Below are 19,250 nucleotides of genomic sequence, written 5' to 3' on the forward strand. Positions count from 1 at the left end.
CGCTCCTGTGTTCCTCTTCACATTCTCATCTCACCTTCTCATCTCACCTTCACTTCTCCCACAGGATTTAAAGAATCATTTCCTGTCTGTCCTTCCCTCCGCTACTCCTTCCCCTCCTGTTCTTTTCCTCCAACTCTATTACAACAATCCACAGAGGGACTCGTGGCTGTTAATCAGCCTGAGCTCTCAGATGAGCATATCTGCAGTGACCTAAATATGTGTGGCTATAGTGTAGGAGATGTGCTGCTTTTAAAAGTTTATAATTCTATTATTGGATCCATTGCAATATACCAATGATGAAGATGGTCAGCATGAGCACGAGTAACCTACATACACTTATAAGTATAGAAAATCCTTCTGATACTCTTCATAGATTCTTCCCTTTCACAGCTTTTCTGTTGCTGTTGTTGTCCTTGCCCACTGAGGTTGACTAGTTGTTGTATCCAGATATCCCAGTGTGACTGTCACTGAGGACTTGGATTTAGACTTGAGATCCCTTCATCTGCGAACAGCAGCCTCCTACATATACATCTTTTCTCGATGAAGCATCTGTGATCTGATCCTTTCATTGTAAAGCTTTGAGTCTGTGTCCTTTAAAACACATAAACTTCTAATTGCTAGCATTTGCAATATTTGCCTGAGTCTATTTCTTTTCCCCTTAAAGGCTGTTGTAGGGAGCTAGTGCATGCACTTGTTCACTCTGCACAGTGTAGCATGTTATTGCAAAAGAGGGCTTAGTGTTTGCAGGGTACGGTATCTGTTTCCATGGTCACCATACATCTTCCCTCAGGCTCTGTGCACCTGGAGCAGAATCAGCACTGTATAATCAGATGGAGTGAACTGTATGTTAGGTCCTGCAGTTAAACAATGTCTCAGTCAGAGTTAGGTTCTCAGAGTGAAAAAGAAAACGCCTCAAAAAAGATGAGTCTAAATAAATAGGTACATGTAAAATAAATAATTGTGGGAATGGTGCATTTATCAGATAGGATACTTGTGTGGAGACAAGTATCCTCTTTAGATACTTCACTCTGCACATTATTGAAGGACTTCCCATGGTATTAGAAACACAAGGCTCTCCGAGACTGCTCAGTCTTTATCTTTTGTAAGTGCCACATTAATCACTGTTGACTCTGTTTATTCACGAGCTGGGATGTGACTGTCAGATTTGGTGGTCTAAATAAATTGTTTTCACACCGAGCGCAGCACATAGTGTGTCTCCTAGCAGGCAGTGTACTTTGTGTAATCCAAGAAATTAACCAATGTTCTTGTTTTGAATATGATTTTTCCATTTTGATGTAATTATGCTGGAGCATAAATTAGCTGTCATACAACTCAAGTGTACAGATCTGTAAATGTTGAGCCTTGATTAACATGAACAGTATGACAGCAGGCTGTGGAAATCACATGGAGGTACAAACCTTTGGTCGGATGATGTTGCTCTCATTGCTCTTAGTGTTGCTATTGACAGGGAAGTGTGCTTGACACAGATAGGAGCACACTACATTCTCTGAATAAAATATTTTTTTAAATTATGATTATACTGATTGTTACACTCATATTTTCTATCTAACATGTTAAAATGCATAGTAAGAGCAGGTCACAGCCACCATGCTCCATGAGGGATGAGACATGCTCACATATTAATAGCTTAATCTGAAACCTTCTTTAAGAGTTTATTTTATGAAAATACATATTTTGGGATTTAATATTCAGTCAGCATCTCAATGAGCTCATCTTAAAAGCTGTTGATTCATCGTCTCAACCCTGCCATGCTCCACCAGCTGCTCGCTGTGTTTATGCCTGCAGAGGGGCTCGTCTTCCTCAGCCATATGTCTCCTCTGCCTGAGTCTGAGGCTTGGACACAGTTAAGGATACACTTCTTGCATCCCATCTAAATTGAACTAAAAATGAACTTCCACCCTGTATTTTTAGGTTTGTAACTCCCACTAGAATGACTGAATTAGACTTCCTCTTCAAATCTTGTGTTCAAGCACTCCGCCATAACTGTCCGTCAAAGAGGAAGCCTGATGAGACGTGCGCTTGAAAAGTGCTGTGGTCAGTTTAGTCATGGAGCGTGAGCCTGTGTGCCTGTTCTTCATGAGGTTGGTTAAAACATGCTCATTTCCTCTTTGAAGCAGGCGATGTATTCATGCGTTGGGGACATGTTTGTGTTGCAATTTTCCACACACAAGGGAAGTCTTTATGTATCACACTAGTTTGTTGGGGCTGGATTGATGTCAGCAGTTTGTATCATGATTTTTTCGTACACATCAGTGTTTAGATCCCCTTTCTCTCTCTCGTTAGCTCTCCATCTGTTGGAGCCTCGGTGTTTGCACTACTGAGTCAAGGGAAGCAGCCAGGGGGGACGGACTGTTCCAACTGCTTCACCGCCCACATTTCATGTTTCAAATATGCCTCTCCTACCTCACACCTTCCACTGAAGGTGTGAACCCTTTCTGTGGAGGTGTGAAGTTAATGGCAGGACATAGTGTGTCTACATGTTTGGGTGTTAAGTCTTTTATTGTGTATATAAAACAGGCGCTGTCACATCATCAAGATTGATTCTTACTTTGTGCTTTCAGTTGGATTTCATTTACAAACAGGACATGTGGAATTTGAAGCTCTGATTAATATTTTATTTGAACATTCACTACAAAGATGTGTCTATGTGTCTTGCAGAAGATGTCTGCAGTGCTATAACAGTGTGTTTTTAAATAAAAAGTCAGATTATTAGACTTTATGCTGCCTTATAGCACCAAACAGAATAGTAATGTTAATAGTCTGTTGTGATATTATTCTCTGTAGTTGGCAGAGCTAGACAGAGGAAGGGACTTGAACACAAGCAGGATTTCAACACATTAGCTATAACAACTTTATAATGCAGTTTTATGACTGGACTGTGTTAAACGTGTAGTGGTTACAAAGTGGTGGTTAGCACTGTTGTCTCACAGCAAGAAGGTTGCCAGTTTGAATTCCAGTTCAGGCAGGTGTTGTTTTGTGTAGAGCTTGCATGTTCTCCCTGTGTTTACTCCAGCTTCCTCCCATAGTCCAAAGACATGCAGATTGGGGTCAATTTAATTGGAGACTCTAAATGGATCATAGGTGTGAGAGTGAATGTTTATATGGTGGCCCTGTACACTGATGACCTGGATGTACCTCGCCTCTGATCCACTGTCAGCTGGTCCAGCTCCCCCAGCAACCCTTAAGCTTAAAGGATAAGCTGTATAGATAATGCATTGATGGAGATTGAACCCTTATTATTGTTTTACACCTTATTTCAAATTAAAGCTACCTAATTCCTCTCTTCATATTTGACGCACAAGATAGGAAGTAACACTTCCAGACGACAGGACTGGTCTTCATCAAGGTATGGGCTGCAGGGAATGTAAACTGAGGGATGAGAAAGTGTTTGCCTGCGTTTGCGCTGTGCTGGTGTGTGTCCAGGTTTCCAGGTATTTAAGTGCTTGTAAGTGTGTGTTTGCCTACATCCGTGCGTGTGACTGCTAGGGTTAGAGCCCTCCATTAAGCTGTGTTTACTGTGTGTTGGACCAGACTCACCGTCTGACGCTTGGTCCGGCCTGCTCTCATCAATTAGAAAGACTTCCGAGGGCCTGAGTCTGTGATCCTGCCGACTGCCAGGCACATCTTCCGTATGACTTCTGGGACAGGACACTCTTTTGTTGTTGTAGTAGAATTGGTGAGATTCTTCACATTCCTGCCTTCTGAGGTGCCTGTGATTTCCAGTCATGTTGTCTTTCTCATGCAGGTTTGTCATAGTTTGGAGGGACACCAGGTACTATTGCACAGTGTTAGTAATGTTAATCTGTACTAGCCATGCTGTTGTGAAATCAGAGTATCATCACCTAAAATGGAGATTCTCTACAAAAGGGTCTGAAGACAAGAGTTAAAATGAGTTCAAAGATTAAAGGAAAGGATAATGATCACATTTTTCATCTCACTAGTAACTCCCTGATGTAAACAATCTGATCTGTGTTCCTGACGTGACACAATTTCTTTAAAGAGATGCATGTCCTTATGAAGAGACCTTGATTCTTTATTTTCTTTGGGCACCATTTTGAACTTGTTTAATAAACTCTAATCTTTAACGAGTAGATTTTAATGTTGCTGATAAAGTTTGGTATTATATGAGGCAAATGAAAGATTTATCATCGAGTTCATGTGAGGTTCCAACTCTGTTTTATGAGTTCATAAACATACGACTGTAATTAAGTTTCTTGTTCTTCACTGGGTGGGCCAGGTGTAGTTTGTGCCTGACAGTGAACAAGTATTGAGATAGCGCTCTTCTTGCTGTCGTTGTGCAGTGGGTGGATGGTTGAGAATAAACAAGGCCATAGATTTGAAAGTTGAAACAAGCCACACATGCAGAATGTGTTGTCAGAGTGATTGCCATGTATTGTGCCAGTATAATGACGCATTAGCTTTGACTAAGATAGCTAAGACATGGAAAAAAGTCATAACTTTCTTTGATAATAATTTCTAATTACTATGATAATTGTAGCTTGGCATTGTGCTACCTCAGAACACCGACCAATTCAATTCTAATCATACCATCATTTAACAAAGAGAAGTTTTGTTATCTGAGGACTACACAAATGATGGACTTTCTAATTTTGCTGCGACATACATTGCAAATTACTCACTGAAAAAAACACGTTATTGAGATGAGGTGATGATTAAGAGTTAAGAATCTACAATGGTGTTAACTGATTTATTTTCAATACATTAGGGTTAAGGTTCGGTTTACGGGTTAAGTCGATGTGGAACATTATAAAGATTGTCGTTACAAAACATCCATTACAGGTCGTTCTTGTTGCAACTGTAATTATAATGTCTTTTATTTTCCTGACCCCCTGCTGCTGTGAGGATAATTGTCAGTTTTCAGCTTTCACTGTCGCTGACTGAAGGCGAAGAGACCTCAGTAACAAAGATGATTTCCTGTTGCTAGCTCATAACAAAGTTCACATTGCATGCGGGATTTGTGTGTTAAAAAGTATAGATAGTGGATCTACAGTAAGTATTCATTTTTCCACCCAAACATTTTGCTGCACCTTCCAAAGTATTGGACCATTAGAGTGACAGAATGACTTTAACACCCCTAGTAGGCTACCATGCAGCTTGTATGGTTAAACACAACCTATAAGTTTACAACAGTACACAATGCTCTCAAAGACAGAACTTCTTTAACTGAGCTACGTGTTTGATTCATTCATGTCATGTTTAGAATTAACAGAAATTTAAATTCTTCTGAAAACTCTGAGGAAACTCGGAGAACACCCATTAAAACTGACCCAATTGGTTTGATTTGTAACTGGACATGGCCATGCATTAGAGTGGCTCCTTCATGGAAGTAGGTTGCAGTCTCTCTTAGATGTGAACTTTTGCCTCAGCGCTAACACCACAGGGAGCTTGCTATATTTATCATGGTGCAGAGAAGCACATTATTGTCTTGTGCTGTGCCTATTCTGCCACATACATATCCAGAACAAAGGCTCCACAGTTGGCTCTTTAGCTGCATTTCCCAGCAGCATAGTTTCACTCGATTTTTTTACCAAGCTGCGGTGGTGACACTCACCAGAAGTTTACTTTGAAGTGAAGCTATACATTTGCTGTATGTATTAACCCGTCATTCGCCAGTAGAGGGTTCAGAAGTATTTCAGGGACCACCCGTGAAGAAATCCTTTCTCTGAGGACTGCTGCTTTGTTTTGGCTCTGGACTATTTACAACTTCAGGCGTCCACAAATGGTAAAAATGGAGTGAAAAATGTTATCATTTCGGTTTGACAGTGATTTAAACAAAGAGCCTTCCGGATTGATTGATAGTGTGTTTTTGTGAAAGTGTGCGTTGTAACACGACACAGCTGCATACCAGAATATGTGACAATGATCATCCTCTTGATTCTCTAACTCTCAGCTACTGTGAATTCACCCCGACACAACACAGCTGTGATACTGACGTGATGCAAGGAAGAAAACTAAAGTAGCTCTTTTGAGTGTGAGTATGACAGGTGAATTTTGAGCGACCACCTTGTAGCTGAAGCCCTGTCAGAGAGAAGCAGGGCGGCTGGCAGACCTGATAACAACTTGCTTCCACTGTAACCTGTGGATGAGATGGAGAGAAGAGGGAAATAACGGGATAAAGAGCACAAATGTAGAACAAGTAGTGTGTGAAAAAAAGAAAAGCTGAATGGTGAGAAACAGACTGGGGGGGGGCTCAGTATCTCTGGGTAGAGCTTGTTCACCCGCAGAGCCAGCCGAGATGCGCCTGAGCAGCCTGACTCTGTGATTGGTGGAGCGCAATGCAGCTCTCTCCCCTCCCCCTGCCTGAAAAAGAGGTGCAGCAGAAACATCAGAACCAGACAGCACAAGACTCAGCAGCTGAAGCCACATTTCTCTGAAGCTCGCTATAAGATGCAGTCTCCAGAGCAACTAGGGACAAACTAGATTACAACACAGACCTGATCTCCTACAGCGTAGCAGCATCCTCTACTAGGAATCTATCAAATTCAATCAGTTTAGAATTTCAAGTCAAATTTGGCTTTTAGATCTTTATCGACAAGCTGACGTCTAGTGGATTCAATTCACCGCATTGAGAAAATCGGCTGCGGGTCAACATGGGCAGGCAGGGGCATGATACCTCTGCTCCGGCTCCAGGGATGCGCATCCAACACTCCCAGAGCAAGATGAGCCTGTCAGCATCGTTTGAAGCGCTGGCTGTCTATTTCCCCTGCATGAACTCCTTCGATGAGGAGGACGGAGGTAAGATGACGACCGGGGAAACGTCCCAGCCTCGGCCCCTGGCCGGAGGCAGCAGTGCTGGTTAAACTGAGGGATGGCAGTGAGGGGGGAGATGGGTGCAGGGATATTGGGGAGATGCAGAGCTATTGATTGTGCAGGGATTTGAAAGATGTTAGTTTAATTAGGATGGCAGCACAGTTCAGTGTGGATCATGTGAGGCTTGAGCTGTGTGACACTGATACTGAAGCCGATTTGTTGTGAGACAGTAGTAGTGCTTTTGTTTTTGTTACTGTTGCCAGTGGTATTGTTCTGTTACATGCTACTTGTGTTTGTCTAACCAATCTGTTATTTGCCCTTGATGAGTGTAAAATATGACACTGTACATGGCAAGAAAAATAATTTGGAAACTGCAATGAATTATTGTTTTGTACTTTAATGTAGTGTTAATTTATCTTTGGAACACAACATTGTTGTCTGACTGTCACTTGGCAAGTGAACTAAATATTAACACCTCCCAAGATGAATCACTTCCTATTCTATCAGGGTGCCTTTACAAACAAATAAAAGAGTTCACAGATTTGCAGTGTAGAAGATTTTATATCTTTATCTATCTGCATATTTCCCCCCGAGCACACCACCTTTATTTAGCAACAACCTCTAGCTCACTTGTACTCACGCTTCTTGCGTTGGCCGCCCAGCAGCTCCACCAGACTCTTGTCATTGTCTTGTCCTGTCTGGCAGAGATGAGATTTGAGGGCAATGACCCTTTTTGGCGTTCAGCCAGTTTGTCCAACTTTTAGTCCACTGCTGCTTCAGGCTTGCAAGATAATTTTCAAAAGTGCTCCCCGCCACAATGTACAACCAGTGGTGATGATGTCTCTATGTCTCTGACACATACCACATCTGCCAGTACTTTAGATTCAGGTGTCTTTGTCGATAAAGTACATATGTGTATAAAATATGTGGGCAGAGTTTTTCAGATTTCAGTCTTTTAATTCAAAGTCAACACCATGGTCTGTTTGTGTATTGGTCTATTACAGTGTCTTTGATCATAAGCTGTTATTTTCCTGAGATTCATTGATATTATAATAACAGGGCTGCATATCAGTGATTTAAATCAGCAGCTTGTGTCAACGTATGAGTATACTTGTCATAAATTCAGCCACAAAGCCGGAGAAGTGGTGTATTACCTTGAAAATGGTGGTTTTCAGTGTTCATTGATAACATCTGACTCGCCACTGATTGGCAGCGGAGGTCGTTGAGCTGCGTTCTGCTGCAGACGTAGGAGACAACCTCTGTGGCTGCTTCTCCTTTTGTAATGTGTGTACAGCCGGAAGAGGAGGCGGAGGACAGCTGAATAGCTGAGATTTCATGGCTGAAAAGGCTTCATGTCTGTTTATGCCTGTGTGAGATAGGACACAGGATCACCTCTCATCTCCTCAGCTCCTCCCCTGACAAGACGAGCAGGGAGAGTGAAGACAGCAGGCGATAAGAGAGGGCCCTGGATGATCCTGGAGTAGTATTGGTGTAGTCCTAACATGATTCATTCACTCAAACTGGGGATTTAGAGGGTAAAAGTTTATAAGATCTGAGAATTAACAGCTGATTGTTCATCTTTACTTTGTACCTGAAGGTTGAACTGAGGGCAACTCAGCGTTATTAATTTCATCTGGCTTTTCAATGATTACCTGACATCTGGGAAATAACCTGATAACCTAATTTTGCATTCATTTGATTACAGATGAGAAATACAAAATTCCTCAGCTGTAATAGATTCAATAATAGTTAGTAATGTTTGGATAATTACTCTTTGCTTGCTCTGTGGTCATGCACATCATTTCATGTTTTTAAGCTTATAAACGTCTCAGCTGCTAATACACCTATTCAGCGGAGCTTAATGGACTCATTTGAAGTGAAATATCTAGTACACACTGAACCAGTCTGGAGATTTTGAGCAACCCTACATTTGCATCTTTGTGAGAACTTGCTCGATCCTCAGAGTGAAGACTGAATTTTTTAACTCCTGTCTTATTGGAATATAAAATAGTGAAGCTGGCTGTTGTGCTGTGTGTATGCTGATCACCAGGTGTGTTTGGACTAGGGAAGCATTCATACTATACTTCTTCATGGTAATGTCTGACAGGCTCATAGCCACGTGGTCCGTGAGGCTGGGTGGAGGGGAGCAGCCACAGGGCTAATGGGGGAAGTCAGCTGTCATGAATGCGGACTCACTATGGTTCCTACAGGACCCATGGAGACAGTCAGTAGTACTGACCTGAGGAGGTCCGTACAGATGCACAAAGAGCCACAGTCTTTAGAGCTTGTTGAGTTAGTGACCTTGTTTGACTGTCACGGTGAAGTGATCCTTCCCAGAATAACCAATCAGCGTTTCTTAGTGCGGGATGAATTGTAATTCAGATTGTCCTTGGTCTTTTGTTTTCCCTGTCAAATGATTGAGGCGGCTTGGCCAGAAAAAAAATCTGTGAACGCAGCTCGATGCATGAGTCACAAAGGGATTCAATGTCATGGATTGACAGTCTATATCCCTCTTTCTCCCCCTCCCTCCCTCTTTGTTTGCATGTGTCAATCTGTTTGCAGAAGCAGGAGGTAAGAAGTTGCGCAGCACTATCCAGAGGAGTACAGAGACGGGCCTGGCGGTGGAGATGAGGAGCAGAATGACTCGGCAGGCCAGCCGGGAGTCCACTGACGGCAGCATGAACAGCTACAGCTCCGAGGGAAAGTAAGGATCTGGGCACTCTGAGGACATTATAAAAGCCGCTACTCACTGGGAGCACATGCACAATATGTCTTTGCTTTGTCTAATCCTCCTGACATTTAATAAGCTGCAGCCACCTGCTAGCCCTAAAGCAGCGTCTTTAATAAACATGCAAAGACTCTATCTCTGTGGTAATCATGTGTGTGTTCCTCTGTTTCAGTCTCATCTTCCCTGGTGTGCGGCTCTCCTCAGATGCCCAGTTCAGTGACTTCCTTGATGGTCTGGGTCCCGCCCAGCTGGTTGGACGTCAAACATTGGCCACTCCACCTATGGGTGAGAACACAAATCTCTTTATTTCACTGGTTTTACATGATAGCTTGTCAATCCTTGGAATCTCTTTGCACTTCGATTTGTAAATGCTAGTGAGGTGATGTGTTCCCTTATGTACTGTAAAGTGTTTATACATTTTACTTGTTGCCCAGGTGACATCCAGATCGGCATGGTGGATAAGAAAGGAGCACTGGAGGTGGAGATCATCAGAGCCCGTGGCCTTGTGGGAAAACCAGGTTCCAAGTCACTGCCAGGTAATTTAAGCTCTGACAGTAGGATTATTACAGGCAATATTAATCATCAAGAATTATGACTAATACAAGTTGTGACACTTCCTCTCCTCTCAGCACCGTATGTAAAGGTCTACCTTTTGGAAAACGGAGTCTGCATAGCCAAAAAGAAAACAAAAGTAGCAAGAAAAACCTTGGATCCTCTTTACCAGCAGCCACTGCCGTTTGAGGAGAGTCCGGGAGGGAAGGTTTTACAGGTAAGAGAATTATTTCTTCATACACTGAGGTCTTACAGAAATGAAATCGGAAACAGAGTCAATTTAAAAATAACAACCTGTTTTCAAGATGTCTGTACTTTGAGTAAAGCTGAGTTTTTTTTCCTGTGTTCTTCCTGCAGGTCATCGTATGGGGGGACTATGGACGTATGGACCATAAATCATTCATGGGAGCAGTTCAGATACTGTTAGACGAGCTGGACCTGTCCAACATGGTGATTGGCTGGTTCAAGCTCTTTCCTCCTTCCTCACTGGTGGACCCTACTCTGGCCCCACTGACAAGAAGAGCTTCCCAATCCTCACTGGACAGTTTCTCTCGATCATAGCAGCGTGTGGACTGATAGCGTTGTTGTAGCAGCCGGTGTTGCGATTGCAGGTCACGCCCCCCTAGTTACACTGCATGCTTGATGTTGTGTCTTCTGAGCCTGTTTCTAGGGGTGCAAACGTGATCCTGTGTTTTGAGCAAAAGCGTTGCGCACATTGTGCACTTGGCGAAGCGTGTTGCAAACGCCTGGAGGCCGGGATTGCCGGGTGTTGTTGTTGTTGTTTGGAGGAAGCTGGAATGAACTCCTTAGCACGAGGAATCTGTCAGTTCCAGGTTTTCATCCAATTCGAAGCCATGGGGGTCAGTACTGGGAACCGCTAAATGAGTTCTACAGAAGCCCTTTTCGAATGAAAAATAAAAGTTGTGCTTTGAATTTTTTTGTTTTCTTTTTTTGTTTTTTTTGTTTTTTTCTTTAAATGTCTATGTAATTGTATCTGAAGGGGTGATAGTGTTTCTAATCAGATGCTTGGTCACGCCACGCCAACAGACCTAGCTGTGTAGATGGAGTTGTGGAGACCATCACTCTGGGTGAGGTGTGTCCCAGCTTATATCCACACTCCCAAACCCAAAAGAAATGCTTGACATACTCAAGGTTTATGTACTGAATCAAACTGTACTGGTAAATCACCAGAAAGACAGTAAATCAGAGGCAATATTAAAGTGGCTACCATCAACACTCCAGAATATACAGTAACAACCCAAACCCCATGAAAAGATGTACAATCTACCATCATTCTTTCTCTGTTGATATATTGTATGAAAATTAAATGAGAAAAAATATTTTTTCCCTTTTTAGTTCATTTGCATGGACACAAATTTAGCTGAATAAAAAAAAGAAAAATTATTTTCTTGAGGCTGCAACTTGCAAAAAAGATGAAAAATAAATAAAACAGATCAGCCATTTTCAACAATTTATATTATTTTTAAAGATAAATTTCACTAGTGCATGGTTTTCAAGGGGAGTGAATGCAACATCGTGATTAAAAAAAAGACATTGTTTATCATTCTTTAGACCATTCGTGAGTCTGTGTTTTACAGACATACAGATAAGGGAAACTTAAAGGAAACTTTTGGAGTTATTTAACAGAAAATGTTTATGTGACAAAAAGTGATAATGAAAATAAATGTAAATTATTTATTTCATTGTAAAAAGGCTCAGGCCTTATAAAGATAAACATAATGTGCAAATTGTACATGTTTCTCTTTTTCTTCCTTGTCCCAGGGTACCTCTCATTGTACTATTCATTGCTACCATTGTTCAGTCCCCTGATATTGTCCAGATTTTAGGACTGTTGGTTATTTTACAGTTCTGTATTGTTTCAGTATGTATTTTATTTTGGATTTGATTTGTTTAACAAGCATGTTGAAAAGGATTTTCTGCAACATGGCTTGGGCACACCTTACAGTAACTCAGCATGTTTTGATAAAGATGATATTTGGAATTTTTGCAGTTTCTTGTACAGTGCATGTCAACTTCATTACTTTTCTCCCTCACCTTAAATTGAATTCTACAGCAAATTAGTTCTTGGTCTTCCACGGCCGATTATTGAAGTTTTAACAAAAACATTCCACCCCCAAGGTCATATTTTCTTTCAGGTTTTTGAGAAAAAAAGTGACAAGGAAAATATTTTATATTTAATGGAGGTTGATGAAACAGTTGTGATTGCAAGTGTATTTTATTTCAGTATTGTTGACGAACATGCAAAAATAATCTCTATTGGTACAGCAGGAGGTCTATACCTAATCAAGAGGCAGCAAACATGCAAGAGATGTGTGTTGCTGTGGTTTAATTTTACAGGCACTGTATGTGAAGAAGAGCTAATCACAAGTTCAAATAACAAGGGATATTGCCACAGAAAATGTTTTGTTTTTCTTGTTTTAATGAAAATGAAATTGATTTACTATATTTTTGTTAGTTTTATTTAAAAGCCAAGACCAGTTTATTTTTTATTTACTATTTTTAGTAATTAAAATACTTCTCATGTCTGGGAAGTATATGAATCTTATAGTTGCAGTATGTCTGAATGAAATTGAACTGAGGCATTATTCCTTTTCCACATGACGATGATGTGTTTTAATGTCCAACAAAACCTTGTTGCTGTAACAGGCTACAGTATATATTTTCATTTCAATTTCCATTGTACATACCTTTAGATGTCAGAATTTGAATAAACAAGCTACCATGAATAGATTACTCTTTTGGAACAGGAAGAATGCCTCATGTGATGACAAAGACATACGTTATTTATCCTTTTGAATGCCTTTTCATTTTCTCTTTTTTGGTGCAATGTGTTAATGCCAAGGCTATGTCTTGGTTAAGTATGGTTGAGTACAGAGATTTATGTAAGTTATTTTTCAAATTAAAAATAAAAAAATGATATTACACTGATGGACAGCGTTGGGTGATAAGATGAACACACACAAAACGATATGCTCTCAAAGGAAAAGAAATATGTAAACTAGCAAAGTTAGGAGGTTTTCAGAAGACATATGTATAACTAGTAAAACTCAATGAACCAGAAGATTTAACTTTTAGTCCGGAAGATGTGTTAAGCTACAAATATGCTGGTTACCACATTACCCATTATCCAAGTCATTATCTTTTCTTAGAAAAACATGGATGCATCCATAGTTAACCCGTGGTCATGCTGAAAGTCTATGATATCTAAGTCAAATCTTAAATACAACCTATGGTTCAAACAACACTAGCCTGTTGCTAATTAGCGGGTGGAGGGGGACTGGACCCATGCAGCTGACTATAGGCGATAGGTGAGACACACTTTGGACAGGACACCAGCGTATCGTAGGGTGAACATATATATATATATATATGTTATATATGTTGACCTTACAAAAAGCTACAGTGACAAGCAACCATCCACTCTCACATTCACCCCATGGACAATTTAGAGTCTCCAATTAACCTAACTCCATTCTACAACTCCAAGCTGGAGGACTTGAACCGGGATTTGAACCTGGTACCTTCTTCATGTGACAGTGCTAACCACAGCACCACCGTGGTTTAAATATTAACAGTAAGTCTACAGTTATGGTAGAAGCTCATGTCATATGGCACAAAAGTGCTTTGAGCTAAATGCTAATGATGATCACAATTATTTGGGGGCGATGATGAAGAAGATGTTACTTGTGACAATGGTAGAACGCTCATGTTAATTCAATTCAGTGTTATTGAAGTAGTCCCACATCATAACATACGTTATCGCAACATTATCTTACATAGGAAAGTCCAGACCTTAAAAATGATAGCGATCGTTAACTGGAAGAAACCTCGAACAGAACCCGACTCATCGTGGATGATGGCCATCTGCCTCGATTGGTTGGGGTGAAAGGAGAAAATGGGAAAGAGAGGAGAGGTGGGTGGAGAAGAGAGAGAGGGGGGGTCTGACTGGTTGTTATAATGGAAATTATAATATGATATGATATTTATATCATATCATGCTGTGGCTGAGGGGTAGAGCGGTCATCCTCCAACCTGAAAGTCGGCAGTTCGATCCCCAATCTTCCCCATCTGCATGCCGAAGTGTCTTTGGGCAAGATGCTGAACCCCGAATTGCCCCTCATAGAACAACAAAGTGCTGCTAATAGATGCACTGTATGAATGAATGTGTGTGTGAATGGGTGAATGTAAAAAAACTGTACTGTAAAGAGCTTTGAGTGGTCATCAAGACTAGAAAAGTGCTATATAAATACAAAACCATTTACCATTTACCATTTATAGATGTAATGATGTTATTAATGATAGCAGCTCCAATTCATTCATTCACCAACAATTGTAAAGAAGAAATTTCTTCTTAAAACCAACTTACGCAGTTTTTATAAAGATACAATTTTTTATGTGGGAGTTGTTCTCAGGTAAGAACACAATCTATGCACCCTCAAGAGCTAAAATGTTGGATAAACTGAAACTTTGATGTGATCATGGTTCTAATAGCACCGTGCTATATATGAAAACTCCATCCAGTATAACCAAAGTGATTATATCATCATCCTAACAGTGACCTTATTTAATGGCAAGTCATCCAATAGTTCTTGGGATTTGGACCAAAGTGATAGGCTGACGCATTGACTGACTAATCATTTTTAAGTTGAACATACGTAACAGTTTCACACAACTCTCTTCAAAAGTAGCTTTTCATGGTAAAGCTGCTGACGTCAAGACCCTGTCATCAACTTCTAAAATGATTTCCCCTTTTCAAAGTTATAAATTCCATTATTTAAAAGAAGCTGTCTTTCCAAGAAGTAATTATGGATTCAAAATATTCCAACCTCTTTTGCACCCCCTGTATTTCTTTATTGTTGTTTATTGACATTGAGTCCTATTAAAAGGTATTTTATCATGCTTGCTGTAATTTGTATTGTCTTGTGCTCTTGTGCCTTACAATCATGAATATAATGATTTTGACCAAAAGGAGTATCAAGTATCTCACAGTGTCTCACACAGCCTCATACTTACCTCTTTTTACTTCTGCATTTGGTTGAAAATAGGGATGACTGTGAAATGACTAATGACTGTGGTTTGTTTTCCTCTTTTGGACGTATTTAAGGCGTTTGCAGACCACATTCACAAGACTGCATGCCCTGATGTACAACAGGTTCGTACTTGTATTTAAATGTACAGCTTTCGGAACTGAAATGTTGTTGTTTTACACGCTGGGTCATTGAACCCTTTCTTTCTTTAAACCTACCCTTCTTTGTTTCCCAGGGTCCAGGGTTTGGACATCACACAGTGTCTCCTTTAATATCCAAGATGCTTCTCTCATGGGTAACAATAAAACAGAGTCTTGCAGATTTTGGGTTTCTGGTCGTGGATGTTTTCACAGCTGGTAAAAGGGAGAGCTTTCAAAGAACCATCATCCTCCTCCTGACCTGCAGCTCCTCCAGCCTGCTGCTCAGCGCCCTGCTCTTACTCTACCTGCTCTACACCCTGGACTATGACACGGCAGTGGCTGGAGGGATTACGGGCTGCTTTGGGGCGTTGCTTACCGGCGCTCTCTTCTTATCAAAGAGAATAAGATGCTTAGGGACTCTCTTTGTGATCTCTATTTTCATGAAGAAGAGTCGGAGCTTGCTGCTAACTGCTGGGACCAGTTTGGTAGTTCTCAAAAACATCCGCAACACCTTGGAAAACCTCACAGGACTCCTCAGGAGCATGGTTTGCAACCTCAAGGCGAAGAAGTCGGCCATCACAGCCCCTTTCAGTAACTATGTCAACATGTTGAAGTGGATAGGAAACATGCTGAAAGGGATTACAGACCTGGGAGTAGTGAACTTTGACTCCAAGCTGAAGGTTTCACCCAGACTGGAATCAGAAAACTTCCGTGTGAAACTCAGTGAAGCGGAGCAGAAGCTGAATGAGACCGTGAAATTTGCACAGTCCCTGGTGAAAACAGTTTCCTCTGTGGCCGACAGGATGTTTCCTGCCATCAGCTTCCTCGTGCTCATGATGTTCATAGCCTTGCACATCAGGAAATACCGCAGTGACATGAAATATCAAAACAGGTATATCGGCGGCAGATTTGTCCGTTTTGACGAGAGGCAGAAGGCAGAAGGAAAGCCCCACCTCCTCCCCCTCACACCAGAGGAGGGGAAGCTGTACACAGCTTTCCTCTCCGCCCGTCCCACCACCAGGGAGAGGAAAGCTGTTCTCAAGTTTGGTGCTTCAATTGTTTTCCATTTTGTGACTTGGGTCATATTTATAACTGTGGATGCTTTATTGTACTGCTTTGTGGATATTATAACAACGAAGTTATCAGAGCTGGAACCCTTCAATGTCCCCCTGTTGATGAGCATCAAAGTAAGTATGTCTGTGAAATTGTTTTCAGAACTTATTACAATCATTTCAGTCACGGAGCCATGGTTTACTAATTCTTCATCATTTCAGGGGATTGCGACTTTAATTGGTATACCACTTAGTGAGGAGAGTCATCAAAAAGACTTTTCCTTCTCTGTGACCTTGTTCGAGAAGAAGTGCCTTCCTAAACCCAAGCTGCTGCTCTATAACTCCATATTTCCACTGGCTGTCATTCTGCTCGTCCTGCTCATTATGGCCCTGGTGGCTTCCAAAGTGACCCAGCTCAGGCTGATGGTCTGTGAGCGATTCTTCTCCACCGCTGCGGAGGAGCGAGTGGCGTACCTGCACGACAAGATCCTGCGGAAGAGATTGAAAAGGAGGAAGGATGAAAACAACTCTGGCCTCAGATCACTAATTCTTAAGGTTTGCCTGTCTTTAAAAGTAGAACGCTGGTGAGGTCATCACCTCCTGTTCTTCCCAGTATACATTAATGTGAAAAATGTGCAAACTGCTTTGGGTGAGTTTGACTTGTTGTAGGATTATCATTCCTCTGTGTCAGTGGCAGTGCAATAATGCAAAAATTAAGTTAAGAGACCACTGTAGGTAGCTGGGTATGATGTCACAAATTTCTTCTCTACCTCCATGCTGTTTCTTCCTCTTCGTGTCGTTTCCCTTGTTTCTTATTTTAAAACCGAAGTGATGAAAATGTATTTTTTAATCCTGGGTTTTTCTGTTCTTCTGTGATCAGCCACATTTCTGGTGCCCGCTGCTCTTTCGACCCAAACAGAATCCACAAAGTGTCGTGTGAGGACATCAGGATATCACAGCCCTGCTCATGGCTCTGGGGATGGAAATGTCATTCTTTTGGACAGTTGGACCAACAGCCACTGGATGGACACATTTTATACTGCCATGATGCTAATGACTTTGGCGATAGTCTGACTTTTCCTCCATGTACCACCATGACATTGACATTTTAAATGACTCTACAAGTCGGGTGGATGGACATGAAACGGGGCACAGGCCCCATTCATGGTGTCCAGAAATGAATCCAGGTGATTGTCTGGCCTTTTGTGGACCAACAGCAGGAGGTCAGTGTTTTCTCTTATCCACTGTGCCATGTTGATTTGTTGCCTCATATTATTAACTTATATTTGCATGTAATGAACTTTACAGAGGGAGGTATATGAAATAATATATTCACTGTTATAGTCATATTGTAATTCAGTATACAGCACTTCAACTTCCTTAGTCTTTATTATATTAAACAACAGTCAACTGACAATAATGGAAACCATGGAGAACCACGTAGAACTGTCATTTCATAATAATGAGCCATTTCATACATATTACAGTATGTCCATTATATAACAGACAATAGTCTATGATCTACCTCAAACTGTGAGTATAATCCTGAACAGTTTGTACGTTACACTTTTACATTAGATTTCACATTATTACAAAAACTAAATAACAAGATGTAAAATACTGTAAATATCTCAAATTTTTAGGACTTGAAATTAAATATGGATTCAGTGAATCTTATAATTTATCAACTGCTGTATTCATTTAAGACAGCTTCTAATAACCTAAAATACAGAGTGAGGATTTGACGTCCCCCTGTGTGCAGTGAACCACAATGTCCTCTTTCCAATTACCTGCTGACAAGTGTTACTGTCTTCAGCCAGCACAGGCAAGAGAAGTGATGGGTGTTTTTTAAGTTGAACTGTTTATTTTTTTCCTCTCTTTAAAAACAGCTTCATTATGGGTTGGTAAATAATTTATAAATGGTATTAATATTTTATAAATCAGCTGTATATCAATAATAACGTCAGGTAACTCTATTTATCCTATCTAGTTTTTGACCTCTGAGACCGTTTCAGTTGTTTGTTTTTTGTGAGCATATCCACTCATCATGTTTTTCTTTTCATTGCTACTATTGTCGTCGCTTCCTCTTCCTCTTGCTTCCTCTTGCTTCCTTTTCCACTGTTCATTTTCCATCAGTGGTTCTTGCCATTGGTTTGTATTATGCACTATTATGCACAAAAAAGTCTTGCTCGCCTGATTTTGATCCTTTTGTCTGGTGTTTGTATTTATAAAAAAGAAAATTATAAAATTATTTATCACTGCATTAGGAATATTTGAACATAGACTTTTTATGTTTGTCCTGGTGTTATTTTGTTTCCACAATTACACTGTATGAGTTTAGAATATGAGTGATATTATTTACATGAATATTGACACATCCATGTGCAGGAATACTTGAAGTTGACGGCTGGGAATGCATTACCTATAGATGACTGGTTCAAATCCAGTGGGGCAAAATTCTTGACTGTAAATTCCAATACCGCCAGCCCCACACCATCACTTCCACTGCCAGGGACGAGAGGAAGTGGTGCAGCTCAAGGATGAGTAGGCCTTCTGTGACTCACACGCCGCCACTGACCCGTGTGGCAACCTGATAAGCTCACATTATGTCTCAACTGGCCCTGTGGCATAATACCACGCCAGCATGCCAGCCCAATAGGAAGCTGCCTCATGACGCTCGGTGACAGCCGCAGACCTTTTTTCACCAGGGAAGGAACGAGTGCAGTCCATACATGGACAAGGATGGAGCGTGTATGATAATGTGTGATGCTGCTGAATATGAAAATAAAGAGTCAATCTGGGTCAACAAAGCAAACCTTAATACTTTCACGCATGTCAGTGCATTTGAAATGAATATTTCATCAGAGCTGCTTTTGGGTGAGAAACATCAGTTCTGTCGCCAATGGCAACAAACATTTTAGAAAAACCAGGCAAATTG

At 41.0% G+C, this 19,250-nt stretch overlaps 2 protein-coding genes across 51 annotated transcripts in view; both read left to right on the forward strand.

The window, feature by feature from the left end:
* The window catches only part of rims2a (regulating synaptic membrane exocytosis 2a), a 133,382-nt gene extending 120,360 nt beyond the window's left edge, over window positions 1-13,022 (forward strand). For 45 of the 50 annotated variants that reach the window (XM_034609974.1, XM_034609963.1, XM_034609969.1 and 42 more), the window contains 5 exons: window positions 9,355-9,496; window positions 9,693-9,805; window positions 9,955-10,056; window positions 10,150-10,289; window positions 10,430-13,022. In XM_034609974.1, coding sequence (XP_034465865.1) covers window positions 9,355-9,496; window positions 9,693-9,805; window positions 9,955-10,056; window positions 10,150-10,289; window positions 10,430-10,633 — 701 coding nt within the window. In that variant the 3' untranslated portion in view covers window positions 10,634-13,022. Of the gene's footprint in view, window positions 1-6,150; window positions 6,778-9,354; window positions 9,497-9,692; window positions 9,806-9,954; window positions 10,057-10,149; window positions 10,290-10,429 lie in introns of those variants that run through there. The other 5 variants (XM_034609999.1, XM_034610000.1, XM_034609953.1 and 2 more) reach the window with 5 other exon arrangements.
* A 2,378-nt stretch (window positions 13,023-15,400) lies between these two features.
* On the forward strand, window positions 15,401-17,696 carry LOC117776911 (dendritic cell-specific transmembrane protein). Its single transcript, XM_034611313.1, has 3 exons — window positions 15,401-16,447; window positions 16,535-16,867; window positions 17,193-17,696. Exons 1-3 carry the CDS (start codon window positions 15,401-15,403, stop codon window positions 17,250-17,252), a joined length of 1,440 nt encoding a protein of 479 aa, XP_034467204.1. The 3' UTR covers window positions 17,253-17,696.
* The last annotated feature ends 1,554 nt before the right edge of the window (window positions 17,697-19,250 follow it).

The sequence above is a fragment of the Hippoglossus hippoglossus genome, chromosome 16, assembly GCF_009819705.1.
Source record: "Hippoglossus hippoglossus isolate fHipHip1 chromosome 16, fHipHip1.pri, whole genome shotgun sequence".
Taxonomy (NCBI): Eukaryota; Metazoa; Chordata; class Actinopteri; order Pleuronectiformes; family Pleuronectidae; genus Hippoglossus; species Hippoglossus hippoglossus.